At 33.2% G+C, this 18389-nt stretch overlaps 1 protein-coding gene and 1 non-coding gene across 14 annotated transcripts in view; one reads left to right on the top strand and one right to left on the bottom strand.

The window, feature by feature from the left end:
* The window catches only part of Fktn (fukutin), a 94696-nt gene that overhangs the window by 51638 nt on the left and 24669 nt on the right, over window positions 1-18389 (bottom strand). For 12 of the 13 annotated variants that reach the window (XM_071600809.1, XM_071600813.1, XM_071600810.1 and 9 more), the window contains 5 exons: window positions 14431-14708; window positions 10801-10933; window positions 5253-5382; window positions 2831-2964; window positions 977-1104 (listed from right to left, as the gene is read on the bottom strand). In XM_071600809.1, coding sequence (XP_071456910.1) covers window positions 977-1104; window positions 2831-2964; window positions 5253-5382; window positions 10801-10933; window positions 14431-14708 — 803 coding nt within the window. Of the gene's footprint in view, window positions 1-976; window positions 1105-2341; window positions 2497-2830; window positions 2965-5252; window positions 5383-10800; window positions 10934-14430; window positions 14709-18389 lie in introns of those variants that run through there. The other variant, XM_071600818.1, reaches the window with a different exon arrangement.
* On the top strand, window positions 2484-2586 carry LOC114098821 (U6 spliceosomal RNA). Its single transcript, XR_003583791.1, has one exon. It is a non-coding gene; the product is annotated as a U6 spliceosomal RNA (small nuclear RNA).

Raw genomic sequence — 18389 nt, 5'->3', positions numbered from 1 at the left:
AGAAGAGAGCAGGTACTCTAATGTCATTTTTGTCTTATTCAATATAAGAGTTTGAGTAGGTCAGCATTTTAAAAAATTTAAGTATCAATCTAACATACTAAATTTCATCAATTCTGAACACCTCTCTTCCCAATCTGTGAATCATGTGTCATATAACAGTGTTTTCCCTTTATTAGTCACATGTAAAATACTGTTACATCATTCATTGATAAACTATGGTAGCTGTTATGCCCAAAGTATATTCTTTATTTCTATATTACAGGCACATTTCTAAAGCTTGCCCAGCACTCATTTAAACTTCATTTCACCATGACTATCTCCTTACCAACCCTAACCCATTCCTATATAATTATCAGACTCCTATAACTGTGATGGGCAGTGTTTTTTATTTTATTCTCTGAGCTTGATTTTTGTGTTCCTTGCTTTGATATTCTCTTTTTGATGACTTCAGAGTTTTGATCATGACTCCTTCAATTGATAAACCTAGGAATATCTCCTCCTCCCAGACTGTCCTTATAGGAGGTTCTCCCTTCACGGGTATAACTAGACTCTATGGGTAAGCTAAGAAAGCATAAACTAAATAATGGAGTCTTGACAAATGTGGGTTCTTTTTATTTCAGTTATTCCCCTGTTTTTTTAAAACTATTCTTTTTAAATATTTATTTTTTTAAGTGTAGATGGACACAACACAATGCCTTTATTTTCGTGTGGTGCTGAGGATTGAACCTGGGTCCTGCCCATGCTAAGTGAGCGCTCTACTGCTGAGCCACAATCTCAGCCTCAAAACTATTTTTTTTTTTTTAGTTGTAGGTGGACACTATATACTTATTTATTTTTATGTGGTGCTGAGGATCAAACCCAGTGCCTCATATACGCAAGGCTGGCACTCTACCACTGAGCCCTAGCCCTCCCCTATTTTTTTCTTTCTGAAATTACTTCTATAGCCACTTTTAATAAATACTTATCTGATTCGTACTTAAATTTTTTTCCTGATTTGGCCTGAGTGCCTCCATTCCACATATGGTCAGTCTCTTCATAGAAGAAAAAAATGTCAAGTTTTACATCATCTTTTCCCTGGAAGGATAGTTCCAAGCTGTCTTCCACCTAGGGTGAAGATGAAAACTTTCATAGATTGAAATAATGGCAATACATTTAAAAAAATTTAGAAAAATAAAAGGATTCTTATCTTTTATATATACAGAGCATTAATTTTAAGATACATGTTTTTTTCAAGTTGTAGCACCTCTGAAATTAGGATGTATCAGTAGTAATGTTTAATTTCTTAAATGCACATAAAAATAATGTTTCTTACAACAGATGACAACTCAGAGTAAATGACTTATGGTAGTTAAAATTATCACTGCAGAGAAAATGGAAACATTCTGCTCCAGAGTCCCTTTCTGACTAAAGAAGGAAAGGATCCAAAGAAAAATTACTTCCTTAATAACCAAGAAAAACAATCAGGAAATAAGTCTCTCATCATAATCAATCGATAAGTAAGTAAAGCAGCATTTCATATAACCACATACTAGCACAGATCATTACATTATATACATGATAAAAGAATAAATAAAAAATTAAGGTACAGAAAAAAAATTGAGAGGATTTCCTTAAAGTACTTATCCTATAAATAATTATGTGTCCATCAGATTTGGTATAGCTGTCTATTTCATTAGTAGTCACATAAAAATTTGTGTCCCCTCCACCCTCCAAATCAGTGAGCTTCTCAAAGATAAGAACTGTAATTTATTCATCTTCGTGTTCCAGGTGCAGAGAACAGTACCAGACATGGTGAATGTTCAGTAAATGTTAAATGACAAAAGCTCTATTGCTTTGACTTAGACCTCAGGAAAATATTTGATTAAACCTTTTTAGAAAAATAGGATGATTATTTTTGATGAAAGAAATAATTTTCCAGAGACTAAATATATTTCTACTTGCTTTACAGGATAATACTTCCCCTGGGACAGGCAAATTAAGAGCAAGATGATCACAAAGGGTCATGGGCTTAGGAGCATAGAAATCAAATTGTCTGGAGTAACATTTTATCTTCACCATAATATCCTATCCCTGAGAAATAGACCTCTGAGGAAACTGCTATAACTTAAGACATGTGAGATAAACAAGAAATTGAAGTACTTCTTTAAAATGATTCTAAATTTCTACCCCCTAGCAATCAGTGAAATGTTTTGTGTTGATAATTATAATGACATTAATTCAGAGATAAACATAAAATTAAATGACTAATGAGAAACAATATAACTTCAGATAAAGTGGATAGGATTACTTTTTACATTAAATTTTTATTATTGCCTAATAAAGTAACAATAAATTCATTTACAAGAGTCCAAGATCCTTCTTTCCTCTCTGATAGATTAAAAGCCAGATTTTCCAAGCTTTTCATTAAATCGTGCAGAAATCATAAGTGGTAACAAACATCCATTGAATCCATTGATACGGAGTGACAAAATTATATAAGCACTGCTAGCTCCAGCAACACGTATACTAAAATTGGAACAATGCAAAGAAGATTAGCATGTCCCTGTGCAATGATGACACACAAATTGTGCAGTGTTCCATTTTTTTTCATATTGAGCAGTTTTCTTAGGCAAATGTAGTGATCTACTCAGAACTGGACCCCCAATTATATTTAAAATATTTTACTCAACTCACTTATTTTTAAAAAAATTTTGCTACATCTATACCAGCAACACTTGCCAAAATAAACTATTGCTATTAAAACAAAAAAAAATTATGTCTGAGTTACATACTATCAACTCTATCATTAAGATATGTCACTTATAAAATAAAGACAAGTTTTGTTACTGACCTTCCCAAACTTGTGTTTGAGTGGAAGTCCTGCATCCTGAAATGCTATAATAATATCAGATTTGTAATCTTGTATAAAAATCCCTAGGTCAACATCTTTGCTATAAGGAATAATATTGCACTGCCGATACCATCCTAAAACAAAACATAATTTTTATTAAAAATTTAAATTTAAAAATTGGTCATTATAATAGCTGATCTTTGTAACAATGGATTTTACTTCACAGGGTTAGACTGAGAATTCTTTTTCAAAACTATTTTTTAGAAAATTAAATTCCAAATGAAACGACTCAGGTATAGGAATCTGTCCATCTATCTAGTCTATCTAAATTTCTTCACTGGTCTGAGCACTCAACTTCTCATAACCTTTCATGACATATTTAATTTCTGTATAAATCATTAGCTTTAAATGTATTAACTGGGTCATCTACTTTATTTTCATTTTTAAAAGAGAATTGGCATTTATATGAGTAAATAAATGGCCCATTATTGAGCTTCCAACCCATAATGGGCCATCTATTTAAAAAGTTAAGTTGCTGTTCAGAATGTTTAATCATTGACATTTTAGTGATGGAGGCTTCTTTTAAGGTATGCTAAAAACACTTAATTTTATTAATCATTATACCTTTCCTGAGTCAATATTTATAGAATTAACCAGCTCTGAATAGCTCATTTCTGATGGATAATATTTAAAAAGGAGCAACATTAGCTTCAATTTTCAACACACTGCCAAAAGATATTAAAGTGTTTATTATGTCTATTCACTAAGATAAGCATTGTCCTAAAAAAATAAATTACTGAAGACTTCTGAGTTTCCCTTATTATCCTACTAATCTTTCCATCCAAATTATTTAAAAGTAAACAATATTCCACATTTACCCTAACAGACATTGCTAAAATCAACAATTATCCTGATAGACAGTGCTATAGGAATTCCAAGATAATCTAATAAATAATTATAAACTATAAAAAATGGAAGGCTCATCTAATACAACTTTCTTATTTCAAAAATACTCTTAAATCAAGAAAAGCATGGGTCTAAAAAGTCAAAACAAACTATGACAAATGTTTACTTTGTTTTTTGAACCCAGGGACACTTTATCCCCACCCCCCTTTATATTTTATTTTGAGACAGGGTTTTGCTAAGTTGCTGAGGCTAATCTTGAACTTGGAATCCTCTTGCCTCAGTTTCCCTAGTTGCTGGGATTATAGGTGTATGCTACCATGCCCAGCTATGACAAAAATGTTTAAGAAGTATTTTTTTTCTGAGAGAGAGAGAGAGAGAGAGAGAGAGAGAGAGAGAGAGAGAGAGAGAGAAAGAGAGAATTTTTAAAAATATTTATTTTATATTTTTCGGCGGACACAACATCTTTATTTATATGTGGTGCTGAGGATTGAACCCAGGCTGCATGCATGCAAGGCAAGCGCACTACCGCTTGAGCCACATCCCCAGCTCCAAGAAGTATTTTTAATGACACAGACTATAACACAACTTTGCTTCTACAGTCAAACCTTAAAGCAAATACCAAACAATTGTGTGAGCAATGTTCCTCTTTTAGCTTATTCTAGTTGTAAGCTCCTTGATAGGAAGAATCATGTAATCGTCCAATGTGGCCCAACAGAAGGATAACCACATATCAGAGTTTATACCTGTTGTACCAGAATAAATAGCTATGGCATTTCATTTCACTCTCAAAGGTATCCTTATTTGAACAATAAATTATATGGCAACTCTATGAAAGCAGAAGGTGAAGTTCTAATCAAGAAACAATGAATACAGCTACAATCAACCATAGTTTTAATAACAGGAAACAAAAATAGAACAATTTTTAAGATTCTAAATTCCAAAGAAGTCTGATCTAATGAATAGTGGTCATAGATTTGAAAATTTTTCTTAGGTTCTAAAAGCAACTTGTCTAAGGACTACAGAAAAGTCTGTAGTTCTCCCTTGCTGATGAATAATGTTATCTAATCAGTGATACTCTGAATGATATGGAAAAGGTCTGTATACCTTACGACACCCCTTTCACTTTTCCTCTCATTAGATATATAAGTTAAAAAAATATGAGTTTTTTTAAAAAGCAAAAAACAATCTTTAGAATAGAAATAATAAAATGCTAGTTTAAAGATTACCTGAAAATGAACTATAGTCTCCATACATATTCTGATGTAAATTTTATACACGTTACTTACACTGTTTGGTAAATACAAACATAGTCTTCCAAAGATTCTACTTTATATTTCTGAAATTAATTTTCTTTAAAAAAATCAATATTGATCTTTGCTGCATGCATAAATGTTTACTCGGTCTATAAATATTACACTGTGAATGTCACTAATGTTTTATCAACTTAATTGGTTATCCCTAAAGACAAAAAAGGATAAATGACGAGAAGACAAACATAAAGCAGGAAGAATTTTACCTAAGCAAGTTCCACTGCTCAGCCAAAAGCGCACTCCCAATTTCTTTAACGTTTTGGCTGCTAGTTGCAATAATTCCTTAGCACTCTTCCGAAAAACCATAGCTTCCACAGTGTTATCATCAAGGTACTGCTACAGATTAAATAAACAATAGTCAGCTATTAGAGCCATTTCCAAATTGCTGGAAACATTTCTGTGACATCTGAATTATATCTGGTAATTAACCCCATATTATATATATATTCTATAATAAATATAAAGTTTTATAGTTACTTCTTAGTCACACATTAAAATAAGAATATAAGAGTAGTTTTTAGGAGAGATCAAGAAGGAATACACTTATACTTTTATCAACTTCCTCCTTCCAGTCACAATTTGGCAGGGTGGGCAATTAGGGGGAAAAGAAGGCTAATTAAGATAGTTACAAGTATAACTGAAGCAAAATAAATTAAATGATGCTTTCATCATTCATTGATGCTACTGTCCTTTAAAAACTGCATAGTAAAGAGGAAAGAGGATTTTGAATCAAATTATATGTGTTCAAATTTATGATCATTTCTTTTTAGCTATGACCTTCTGCATATAATCCTGGAAGAAAATAAGTTCAGTGAAGAAGGTTACTTCATGCTATTTATGACATATTTCCTAGTGACTAGAACAGAGCCTGCATTTTTGTTGAATCAATGAGAGAATGAAAGAATAAACAAACCTCTCTTAGATCTAATTTTCTCATCTGTAATTGAGTATAATAATATACTTACATGATTGCTGGGCAGATTTAAGGAGGAAAATGCCTTGTAAAAGATGAAGTTTTATATAAATATTATCATCATTTACTCAGTTTTCTTGTTTTTCTGATTTTTTTCATGTTTAGAGTTTTAGGACTGAGGAAAGCACTATAAATTCTTCAGTGATGCTTCACTAACTACAGGACAAAGACCTAAATTATTTGGCCTAGGAGACAAGGACATTATGTTCTGGTCCCTTACTATTGGTCCAATCTAACCTCCGCCCTCCTTACAATTCATTTTGCAGCAATAAAATGTAACTTTCTAATTATACTACAATTTTTCTAGCCTCTATGACTTTATATATGTTGTTTTCTTTGCCCGATATGGTCTATGCCTCTTGAAAAAGACAAAATTTAGTATCATGATTTAAATATGTCCATTTAATTTTTCCTGTTTAGCCAATGAACAGACAAGAATCCTGGGATCCAGAAAGATCTCCAAAATATCAAAGAAGAATAACATGATAGGATGTACCTACTCATTTTATGGACAAGGAAACTAAGGCTCAAATATTTTCCGGAGATCTCCGAGCAAATTAGTAAAAGAACAAGAATGTAACTGTCTAGATATTCCTAGGTCAGTTATCCAGATATTTCCAGATTCCCTTTGATTTTTCACTGAAATTCAATTGGTGAAGCTCATGAATTATTGTGTAATGCATTTTTTTCCTGTGAAAAAAATCAAGTTTAGAAAAATGTATAGTATCCTAATTCTGAACTTTGTAGGTGATTTGTGAAAATAATTAAAAGTAAATAGAGTCAGGAGAAAATTTCCTCTTCTTCCTTCCTGAACTATTCAATACAAGAGCCATTAGGTGAGGGCAGAGCAATAGAGGTTTTTGTGCATAGGGATGGCCTAGTATTATGGGATGTCAGAGCCACGCAGGGTTAAGGAGATCCACCCTGCAGGTGAGCAGCCAGATGTAGGAATTCAGAGACTGAGTAGGGTGACAATGGTGCCTACACAGAGGAGCAGCCCAACAAGGGCAGCAACGTCCATGGCAGGGTGAGAAAAACATCCACATGGGGAGGGGGTCTGTCAAGAGATTGGTTATATATGGGAATACTAAACAAATAAGTAAATATACTAAGAACAATGGAAGTTAAAAAGGGAGCCAGAAATACAAAAATGAACCCTATGTTTTTCAGTTGAAATTTATAATGTACCTGGAATAGAGATAATGATGTGAATTCAGATTTTAGTAGAAAAAGATAAAATATAGAGATACACACCATACCCCTGTCCACTGAGAGGGCCTGTGTGTAGGAAAACCAAATAGCAATGGATACCATATTCTGGCTTCTATTGTGGTTTGGATGTGAGATGTCCCTCAAAAGCTCACATGTAATACAATACAAAAAGGTTCTGGGGAGAATGATTGGGTTGTAAAGTCTTAACCTATTCAGTGATTTAATCCTGAAAGGGATTAACTGAGTGGTAACTGAAGTGGTAAAATGTGGCTAGAAGGTAGGGATTGGGGCATGACTTTGGGGTATATTTATCTGTATATGGTTGAGTGGAGTCTCTCTTTGCTTCATGGTCACCATCATGGGAGCTGCTTCCCTCAGTCACACTCTTCCACCAGGATGTTCAGCCTCACCTTGAGCCCCAAGAAATGGAGCCAGCCTTCTATGGATTAAGACCTCTGAAACCATGAGCCCTCAAATAAACTTTTTCTCCCCTAAAATTGTTCTAGTCAGGTCCTTTAGTCACAGTAGCAAAATAATTTACTAAAACAGGTTCTTTAAAGAACCAGAAATCAGAGAAAAAGTTGATCCCAGTCTTGGGGAGGGGAAATTACATAAAAAGCCTAGAACATCTTGTTATGTTAAAATCTTAAGAATATAATCTAATCCCTTAAATAAAATAGGAAACCTTGAGTCTACACTGATAAAAACAAATGAAAGTTTGACAAGGAAGTCTAGGGATGTGGCTCAGTGGTAGGCTGCTTGCCTAGCATGCACAAGTCCCTGGGTTCAATCCTCAGCACTGCAAAAAAAAAAAAAAAAAAAAAAAAAGTCTGAAGAAGAATATAAAGTAACTTCACACTGGGTGTTAATAAGGAAAAAATAGAAACTTAATGTGAGGCTGGTAGATAAAACAAATCAAGTTCATGATATGAACATAAACAGCAATGGGACAAATCAAAATCAGGCAGCACCTGATGGCATACACTTCTGTGTATTCCTTGTAAAGATGTTTAATCTGAATCAAACATGAGGAAAAATCAGATAAACCCTCAAATGAGTGACATTTTACAAAATATCTGGACCATATTCTTCAAAAGTATCAAGGTCATGAGAGTAATAAAAGAACTGAGAAACCCCAAACAGAAGGAGACTAAGGAGACAGGAAAATTAGTACATGTTCCTTTTTATTATAAAGGTCATTAATGAGATAATTATGAGGATTTCAATGGGAGTAAGTGGTAATAATCTATTAATTTCCTAATTTTTCTTGTTTTTAGAAAATGCTAACTTATTTGAGTTGGTGGAACATCTGATCTACAGCATACTCAAAATGCTATTTGTACTGTATTCACAACTTTTATCTAAGCCTGAAATTGTTTAAAAATCATTATTAAAAAAAAATTTAGGGGCTGTGGGTGTGGCTCAAGCGGTAACTTGCTCCCCTGGCATGAGCGGGGCCGCTGGGTTCGATCCTCAGCACCACATAAAATAAAATAAAGATGTTGTGTCTGCCTTAAACTGAAAAAAAAAAAAAAAATTTAGGAGTCTACAGTGTAAGTTTATTTGATGAATTCACAGTTTGGGCATTATATTTAAGACTATTTGGCGCCATCAAGTGTTCAAATATATACATGCTCACTTCAATTGGAAAACATACTCTCCTGGTTATTTTTTAATCATGGTCCTAACATAAGAAATAATGAAGGAAACATTTAAGAGGATAAGGATAAAAAAATGTTATCAACACCATTCAATAATACCAATACATTAGCAAGAGAAAAAAACAAATTAGGTATCACAAATCTGCCTCATTGTGAGTGAATGATATAGAAAAACATTGTGGATGAATACAAAGTTCCATCTGTTTGTGTCATGAATATGACCTACAAACAGCATTACAGTTTTGCTGTTGGATGGTACTTTAAACACCCGAATGATAAGGCTATAAGCTGATTTGCACTTTGAACATCCTTTATCCATGTTCTTTACTTAAATGCTGATTGTTTGCTTTAATATTTCAAAACCAGGGATAAGAAATATAGAATTAGAAAGTATCAGCTGTCATTGCACACCTGTAATCCCATACCTATCATACCAGTGGCTCAGGAGGTTGAGGCAGGAGGATCACAAGTTCAAAGCCAGCCTCAGCAACTTAGCTAGACTGTAAGCAACTTAGTAAAACCCTGTCTAAAAATAAAACATAAAAAGGTCTAGGTATGTGGCTCAGTGATTAAATTCCCCTGGGTTCAATCTCTGGTAGTACCAAAAAAAGAAAAAAAAAGTATGATACTCTCCACATTATTTTTTCAGTTATTGTGAATCATTTTACATTTTGTGCTGTCTTTTCACAAATGAGAAAGGCAAATGAGTGGGCAAATGCTTGTTAGGTCTCAAAAAAAAAATCATTTGATTCAGATAAGCACGAATTCTCCATGTATTTTTGCATATTTTCTTTGTGTCACATACTGTGATAGATACTGGGGCTCCAGAGGTGAATAAGAAGATTATCATCAAGAAATACACATAATTTAGTGGGGTGATAAGATAGACATTTGCAAAACACTGTGATAAATGCCATGACAAAGGTGGCAACCAGAGCAATTTCCTTAAGGCAGGAAGAGTGAGTCTTGTTTAAGCACCAAACTCTCTTCTGCTTCCTGATACCATGTGGTAGGTTATGCTGGGCAGCCCTTGCCTACAAGAGTAAGCCCAACCACACATATGATTTTTTAGTTTTTTATCCATGAAGCTCAGTAAATTTTATAACCCTGCTGTAACAATTCTAAAGAAAGAGGGCTAGGAAGGCCCACTCAGGCTGCCAGGCCTAGGCTTTAGTGCCAGCAGATCATATCAGAGAAACCTTGTATTTGTGGTCTTAGGCACTTAGCAACAATAATAAAGCTGGTACTTCATTTTATGATTCTGTTCCTCCTTGTGTGTGCAGGTTTTGTTGTTGTTGTTGTGGTAGAGAACCCCAGAAAATAAAGGGGCAAGTTTCAGGACTAGGGTACCAAAACCCCACTGTCATTTTGTCTGTTTTCACTTTATCTCTGGTTTCACGTTAGCTCTTAAAGTCGAACTTTCTTGCCCTTCAAAATCACATTTTATATCCCCAGGGCCAGAAGCCTAGGAAACAGGCTTTCAATAAATGTTCACTGCATTGAAAGCTAGAGCAACAGAATAAAGTAAAGTTCAAAAAGCATTGGTTTTTGTGTAGCATTTGCCTTCAAAAACTCCTTATGAACACAAAAATTCATATTCAGCAGAAAAACTCTGAAAATTTTTTTTCAGAAAAATATTTTCTAAATCCATGTGGTCCATCTTCTAGAGTAACCTCATTCTTCCTGGATTGCTTCAGAAAGATAATCTACCATCTTCTATCAAGTTTATAAGCTATTGCAACTAAAGGCAGAGACCAATGGTAAACCCATCAAAGTCTATTAAAAAAAAACAATAAGTATTAACTTATGTTTCACCTATTGTCCATAAGTCCTTTCATTTCCCCCTAAAATATTAAAAATAAGCATATTTCCTTTAATTTAAAAGTATAATATTTGGTTGTCTCTAACCTGCAAGAATGCTCGAGCTTCTTTATACCTGCACTCAATAAACCTAGAGTGTGGTATTTCTTCCAGAAAGTGCACTGGATCTTTTGGAATACGAACTTCTAGTCCATCAATAGTAACTTGCTGTAATTCTGGCCTGAAAACAAAAGTTAAGATTATAAGTAAATAATTCAGAACACTGGCAGTCTCTATAAAATATTAAACATTAGCAAAATAGATAAATATCAAGTGTGAAGAATATGGAAAATGACAACCCCAAAGACAATGTGACTAGGGAGGAGGGAGAGAAAATAAGGCAAACATTAATCCTTCCTAGTAACACTGAGTCCTGAAGGGACTGAGTGCTAGACTCTGAACTTTCACCCTTTCCCATTGCCAAAGAGTCCTAGAAGAAAAAAAGGAAACAATAAAGCTCTGAGTAACAATGGATCCTGGAGGAAGAAGATAAGCAATGAATGCTGGGCTCTGAGCTTTCATCCCTTCCTAGTAATAATAAGTTTTGAATTTTTTACAGCTTTTATCCTGACTGCTCAAACCAACACATTCTGCTTCATTCTCCAATGATTAAGCCACCCTCATTGTAAACACAGACCCCTTCTGTAATAGGTGGCCATTTTCTATCCAGAAAGTAAGCCCATCCGATGTTTGACTCTGCTGCTGAATAAAAGACAGTGCTGGTCTGTGAGGTTTGTTCTCATCTTCATCATTTGTGCTTACGAAGTGTGTTTTCTTTCTCAGGTACCAATTAGTAACTTTAATATGACTTTGCAAATCTGACATCAAACAGCAACTGAGTTTTAAGTATTTGGCTCATATATTTTAAAATATTTCTATACTTGTTCATACATACTTCAGTATTTTAGACAAAAAAGAAAGGTAAATGATTTAGTTTTAAACTACTGATTTACTTCTAAAGAAATAAATGTTCTTTTGAATAATTAAAATAGTCTAGAACTCATTAACAGGCAAAATGCTATGTGGGAATCAGCCATGTATATTTGGGACCCCCCCATTCTAAAAATATTCCTTGAGTTTTCCATTCCTCTTTATATAAAATCTTACAAATAGTGATGGCTTTTATCTATTGGCAAATATATTTAATAAGTATTTGTTGACTGACAATCCTGAACTTCGCTAAATTATTAATGAAACTTTGAAATAAACTCATGAGACTTTACAAAACAAACTAAAAGATGTTTTCCTAAAGAAACTTATTTGAAATATATAATGAAAAAAATATGCATAGAATTGGCCAGAGAACCCTACAATTATGATTAAAATAATAAGAGGAGCCAATATTAACAACAAATTATTTTTCACTACCCCCTATAATGTTATTGGTCATTTTACTGCTAAAAACTTGGTTTGGTTTAGGAAAGGTTTGACTTTACCTACAGAAAAAGCGTAGATAGGGGCTGGGGTTGTGGCTTAGTGGTATGGCACTCGCCTCACACGTGTGAGGCCCTGGGTTTGATCCTCAGTACCACACAAAAATAAATAAATAAAAATTAAAGGTATATTAAAAAAAAGTGTAGACAGCTTCAGTTTTGGATAATTTTTTCAGTCATTTCTCAATTATGTGATTTTAGATACTAATAAGAGGGCAAAAAAATAGTTTTCAAGTGTAACAGATAAGCATTGTCTCTCTGGAAGTTTCCAAGAAAGGATTATAATTTGAAAATTCTTACAAGGATGTCAAACTTTAAGGCAAATGATAAATATTTGCTACCTGAATATAAGATTATGATATTTAATACAAACCGTAAGATCACTATTAGTGACTTCAAAAGGGGAAGAAAAGTATAACTCTGGGTTAGAAACTTCAAGTTCATTATCTAATTTCAAGATTTTTTAAATTCAGTAATTGCTAATATAACTATCAAATTTTACATGGATCCCTTCAAATAACTGCTTCTCATTAAGAAACATTTCTATTACTAAGATAACAAAGGACATACTTCTATATAGAGTTGAACAATAGAATGAAATGACAAAATTATGCTATGTATATATATGAATATGCCACAACATATTTGACCTTTATATATCTATATCTGAATATCTATAAAGCTAAAATTTAAAAAACAACAACAACAAAATAAATAGAAAGAAGACCAGTAGAGTAGAGGAAAGGCAGCAGTAGGGGGAGGAGAAGGAGAGGGACAAAGGAAGTATTTGGGACTGAAATGGAGCAAATTATATATTCCATGCATGTACGACTATGTCAAAATGAACCCCCCATTATGTACAACTATAAAGCACTAATAAACACATAAAATTATATAAGAAATTGCATAAGACAAAGGCACAAAATAATAAATTACAAACACCCATGTCTCCACCACAGAAATTGAATCTTGTTAGCTTCCTTTCAGTTTTCTATGTATCCAGTTTTCTATATATTCCCTCCATTCTCCCTAGAAATAAAACCTATCTTTTTTTTCCATTACTTATTCCTTATTCTTAATACTAAGTATGTGTAGTATTTTTTTTAATTTTCTTTAGTTGTGAATGGACACAATATCTTTTTATGTATTTATTTATCTATTGGGTACCAACCATTGAACTCAGGGTATTTGGGCACTGAGGCACATCCCCAGTGCTATTTTGTATTTTATTTAGAGACAGGGTCTTTTTATTATTATTATTATTATTATTAGTTGTTCAAAACATTACAAAGCTCTTGACATATCATATTTCATACATTTGATTCAAGTGGATTATGAACTCCCATTTTTACCCCGTATACAGATTGTAGAATCACATCGGTTACACATCCACGTTTTTACATACTGCCATACTAGTGTATGTTGTATTCTGCTGCCCTTCCTATCCTCTACTATCACCCCTCCCCTCCCCTCCCCTCCCCTCTTCTCTCTCTACCCCATCTACCGTAATTCATTTATCTCTCTTGTTTTTTATTTCTTTTTTTCCCCTTTCCCCTCACTTCCTCTTATATGTAATTTTGTATAACAATGAGGGTAGAGACAGGGTCTTACTGAGTTGCTTAGTGCCTTGCATCACCGTTGTTGAGGCTGGCTTTGAACTTTCCATTCTCCTGTCGCAGGCCTCCTGAGCCACTGCCATTACAGGCGTGCACCACCACGGCAGCCTATATTTATTTTTATGTAGTGCTGAGGATCAAACCCAGTGCTTCAGACGTGTGAAGCAAGTGTTCTACCACTGAGCCATGACCACAGTCCCTATATAGTATTCTTAATACTAAATATACAAGTATATATCCATGAACATAATTTATCCTGTATTTGAGCTTTTTATAAATATAATCATAATATTTTTATTCTTCTCTATCTTGTTTGTGTCACTCAACATTGTAGGATTTATCCCTGCTATTGTTTAGAGCTGTAGTCCATTCATTTACCTGCTGTAGAATACTTCACTCTATATTTTATATATATATATATACACACACACACACACACACACACACAAACACAATACATATAGATAAATTTATCCTTTTATTGCTTTTCATTTAGAAGCATTAAGAACAATGTTATTATGAACATTCGTTTGAATTATATATTAGATTTCATTATAAAATGTAAAAAAAAAAAAAAGTATAAGAACCTACCTAAGGACAACATTTATTGGCTTTGGCTCTAAACTTACCTGTCAAAAGCACCAGGATAACGACCAAACTGTAACTTTCGAAAAGGAACAAATTTCTTGTCAATGTGTCCTTTGAGTCGTAGATGGCCATGCCAGAGGTAGTTGCCACTTCTTTCATGAAAGACCACCAAATGGATGGCATGAGTGGCCAATCTGCAGATATAGTGCAGGGGGATTTCAGTTCCAGAAAGTGAGTCTATCCCATCTAGCCGAGGATCTTTGCTTTCAATCTTTAGGCATTGAAATCCCATATTTTCAGCTATCCGAAACCAGCCTTCCTATTGGAATTGAATAAACATCAAACTTGAATATTTAAAACAAAATATTAGTAGCACTAATGACTATTACACTGAGTTAAGTCATATTTTTGTACTAATCTACTCACTGCCAGAAGATTTAGAAATGAGGGGGTTGAACAGAATAGAATAAAGAAGAAAATATGTAGCATAGAAGTTATATATAAGAACTCTATGAAAATTAATACGTATTTCTTCTTTGGAATGATAATGCTCATTTTAGTGTTCTATGGTTAGTTAACATTAATATTAGGACAGCATAAAATTAAACTTGCAATTCTTATATCTTAACAGTTTAAAATGTTACAATAAAACCCAACCTAATGCAAATCTTTAGAAAACAGACTGAAACATTCTGTACATTTTTCAACATCTTTAGAGTATAATTTTTTTTTTTTTTTGGTACTGAGGATTGAACTAAGGGGTGCTAAATCACTGAGCCACATCCCCTTTTTAAATATTTTTTCTAATTTAGAGACAGGGGTCTCATTAAGTTGCAATACATAATAGATAGACTCACAGCAGTTTTCCTGTCTAAAGAAACATAACTAATAAGGCTCAAAGCCACTAAAAGCACCAAGGTCTTATCCAAAAAAATCCAAATTCCTTTCAACTATAACATTACCTCTCTGGTTTATACAATGTGTACAAAGTTTGTTCAGTTCATCATCTCATTTGATATCTACAGAAACCATGTAAGATCAGCAAGGAAGATAGTATTATACATAGTCTATTATGCAAGAAAAATAAAGCTTGAAGAAGTAATTAATACCAGATATTAAGGTATGTGATGATGGTCTGTATCCTAAAGCTTGTCTTACTAACCACAGCATTCAGAAATATTTTTCAAGAGTACTTTCTTTGTGTTTTTCAATGTTGTCATTTGAATTTGTTCTACCTTCATCTATGCTCTCATTAAATACACCTGTATTGTACTATTTATTGTAATGTCATTTAATTGTTTCTTTCAATGATTAAACACCATTAATAGATTCAATTTCCTCTAATACATGAATCAACATATCTAGAATCCAGAAGGTAGTCAAAAGATATTTTATTGTTGTTTATATTGTTAATTGAGAGAAGATGATAAGTTTGGTACAGAATATTAACTAGTAACAAGAAAACGTGTCCTGCCATTTATCTATATAGAGCTAACTTGTATTCTGGTAAAAAGAATGTAGACACAAGTATCATACATCACTTCCAGGACTGGCCTCACAATATCCCAAAGAATCTTCCATATTCTTCTTACATCTCCATATATGAAAGAAAAGAACTCCAAGATGCAATTTCACCTGATTTTCCTTTATTAATTATAATTATCAACTACAGAACTCCTTTTCTTTCTTGGTACCCCTAAAAATTGGAAAATACTGACTGAGGGTGAGTATTGCCAATTCAAAGAAAAGCACTACGGTATAGATGAAAGAAAAGCATTATGAGTTGATAAATTCAGGAAAAATTAAATAGGTCAGCTAGATCTTAAGAGAAATCTGACCACGACTGAGGGGAGAGAGGAAGACTGACAAACTAGGCAGAACTATAAGGGTTGCCTTTTTATAACAATGAGAAAGAAAAGTCAAGAATAAAGTAATCATTTTGACCAAGCAGAGTAAAGGCCTCAGTCAAGACTGTTCAACATAAAACTTCCATTTGCCTTGGAAGCTGTTTGCTCACTTGGTGATGATATTAGTAAAGAAAAAAATCACATGCAAAATGAAGTCCACAGTTAGCTCCACTTTGGGGGAAGTTTTAGGGAGGACTATCCAAGGGGTCTGTATGTCATCTACATAAAAGGATAAACTTGGAACAAGTATGCTTATATTCTGCATAGCTGACCTTTTGCTTCTTCCACTGACTCTAGTCTTATCAGTTTTGCCAGCTGGAGAAGATTTCTTTTCTTCCAAAGCAGTAGTTCTGAAGGTATCAGATATTTTTGAAATTTGTGGGCATATTCATGGTTTATCATAATGGAAAATTGTCATTTAGAAGTCTACACCAGAACCACTAGACATTCTATAATCTAAAATATGAAAATCTATCCTTTGTCCTATATAATTTCAAATATCCTATAAGATGATCACAGAGTGAAAAACATGTTTACAATTATCTGAGCCCTTATTTCTCAACAATATAATAGCCATACTAGTGAAGATACAATTTTATTTTTTGTTGTTGGAAATTTTTGTTCACTGCTTTGTAAAATGAGACTACTAACAACATTAAAAGTAAGAATTTGTGGAGTCTGTGACCCTACTTATAAATACAAGCATCTGAATTGTTTTATTATGTTTTCCAATGTAGTCATGGTTGAGTATTTACACAATAAAACATACACTAGTTCTTTTAATTTTTATATTATATTATAGTTAAGGCATTAAATTGATTTGGGAGATTATGTGTATTGGAAGCTTGTAATTTCTACAAATTTTGTTTTAGGAAAATAAATATAGAATACTCTGTACTGGCTTCTAAGCCTTGTAAGGCCTTTTTATGAGAAGAATCAAATAGCCCATGGAAATGATCTACAAAAACTGACATTTAGGAGTTTCTCCAATGAAAAAACAAGCATGCTCTATAGTGTAGTCAAACAGTTAATGAGACCTGACCATTAAAAAAAAAATCCAATAGAATTAAAGTTTCTTATTCTTAAATATGAACAAAGATCAACAATTATATAAAATCTATATCATAAAAAACACAAACAAAATAAGATAAAAATACCAGAAAACAAAGAAGGGATTTAGCAAAACAAAATGCAGTAAAGATCAAAAAAACATTTTAGAAGTAAACCTTTAAAATGTACAGGGCATTTTAAAGATTAAACTGTATCCCTGAAGCAAAAACAGAATAACACAATAAGGAACAGAGCATAAGAAGCTTTTAGAAAATATGCAAATTTCAAACAAAAATATGACAAAATACAAAAATTATATAAAAAATGTTCAACACCACTAACAATTAGAGATATGAAAATTAAAACTACACTGAGACTTCATCTCACTCCAGTCAGAATGGTAATTATCAAGAATACAAGTAAAAATAAATGTTGGCAAGGATGTGGGGAAAAAGGTACACTCATACATTGCTAGTGGGACTGAAAATTGGTGCAACCACTCTGGAAAGCAGTATGGCGATTTCTCAGAAAATTTGGAATGGAACCACCATTTGACCCTGCTATCCTATTCCTCAGCATATACCCAAAGGGCTTAAAATTAGCATACTAAAGTATCACAGCCACAACAATATTTATATTAGCTCAATTCACAATAGCTAAGCTATGGCGCCAAACTAGGTACTCTTCAATAGAAGAATGGATAAATAAAATGTGGTATATATGCACAAGGAAATATTACTCAGCCATAAAGAAGAATGAAATTATGTCATTTTTCTGTAAATAGATGGAACTAAAGGCTATCCTGTTAAGTGAAATAAACCAATCCCAAAAAACCAAAGGCCAAATGTTCACTCGTGGATCTAACACACAATAAGCGAGGGGGAATAGAAGTTCACTAGGTTAGACAAAGGGGAATGAAGAGAAGAGAGAGGGGACAGGCATAGGAAAGACAGTAGAATGAACTGGTCATAACTTTCTTATGTGCATACATGAATACACAACCAATGTAACTCCACATCATGTACAAGCACAAGAATGAGAAG

The sequence above is a fragment of the Marmota flaviventris genome, chromosome 13 (genome assembly GCF_047511675.1).
Source record: "Marmota flaviventris isolate mMarFla1 chromosome 13, mMarFla1.hap1, whole genome shotgun sequence".
In the NCBI taxonomy this organism is placed as follows: domain Eukaryota; kingdom Metazoa; phylum Chordata; class Mammalia; order Rodentia; family Sciuridae; genus Marmota; species Marmota flaviventris.
This window is presented reverse-complemented; position numbering and strand designations above follow the sequence as displayed.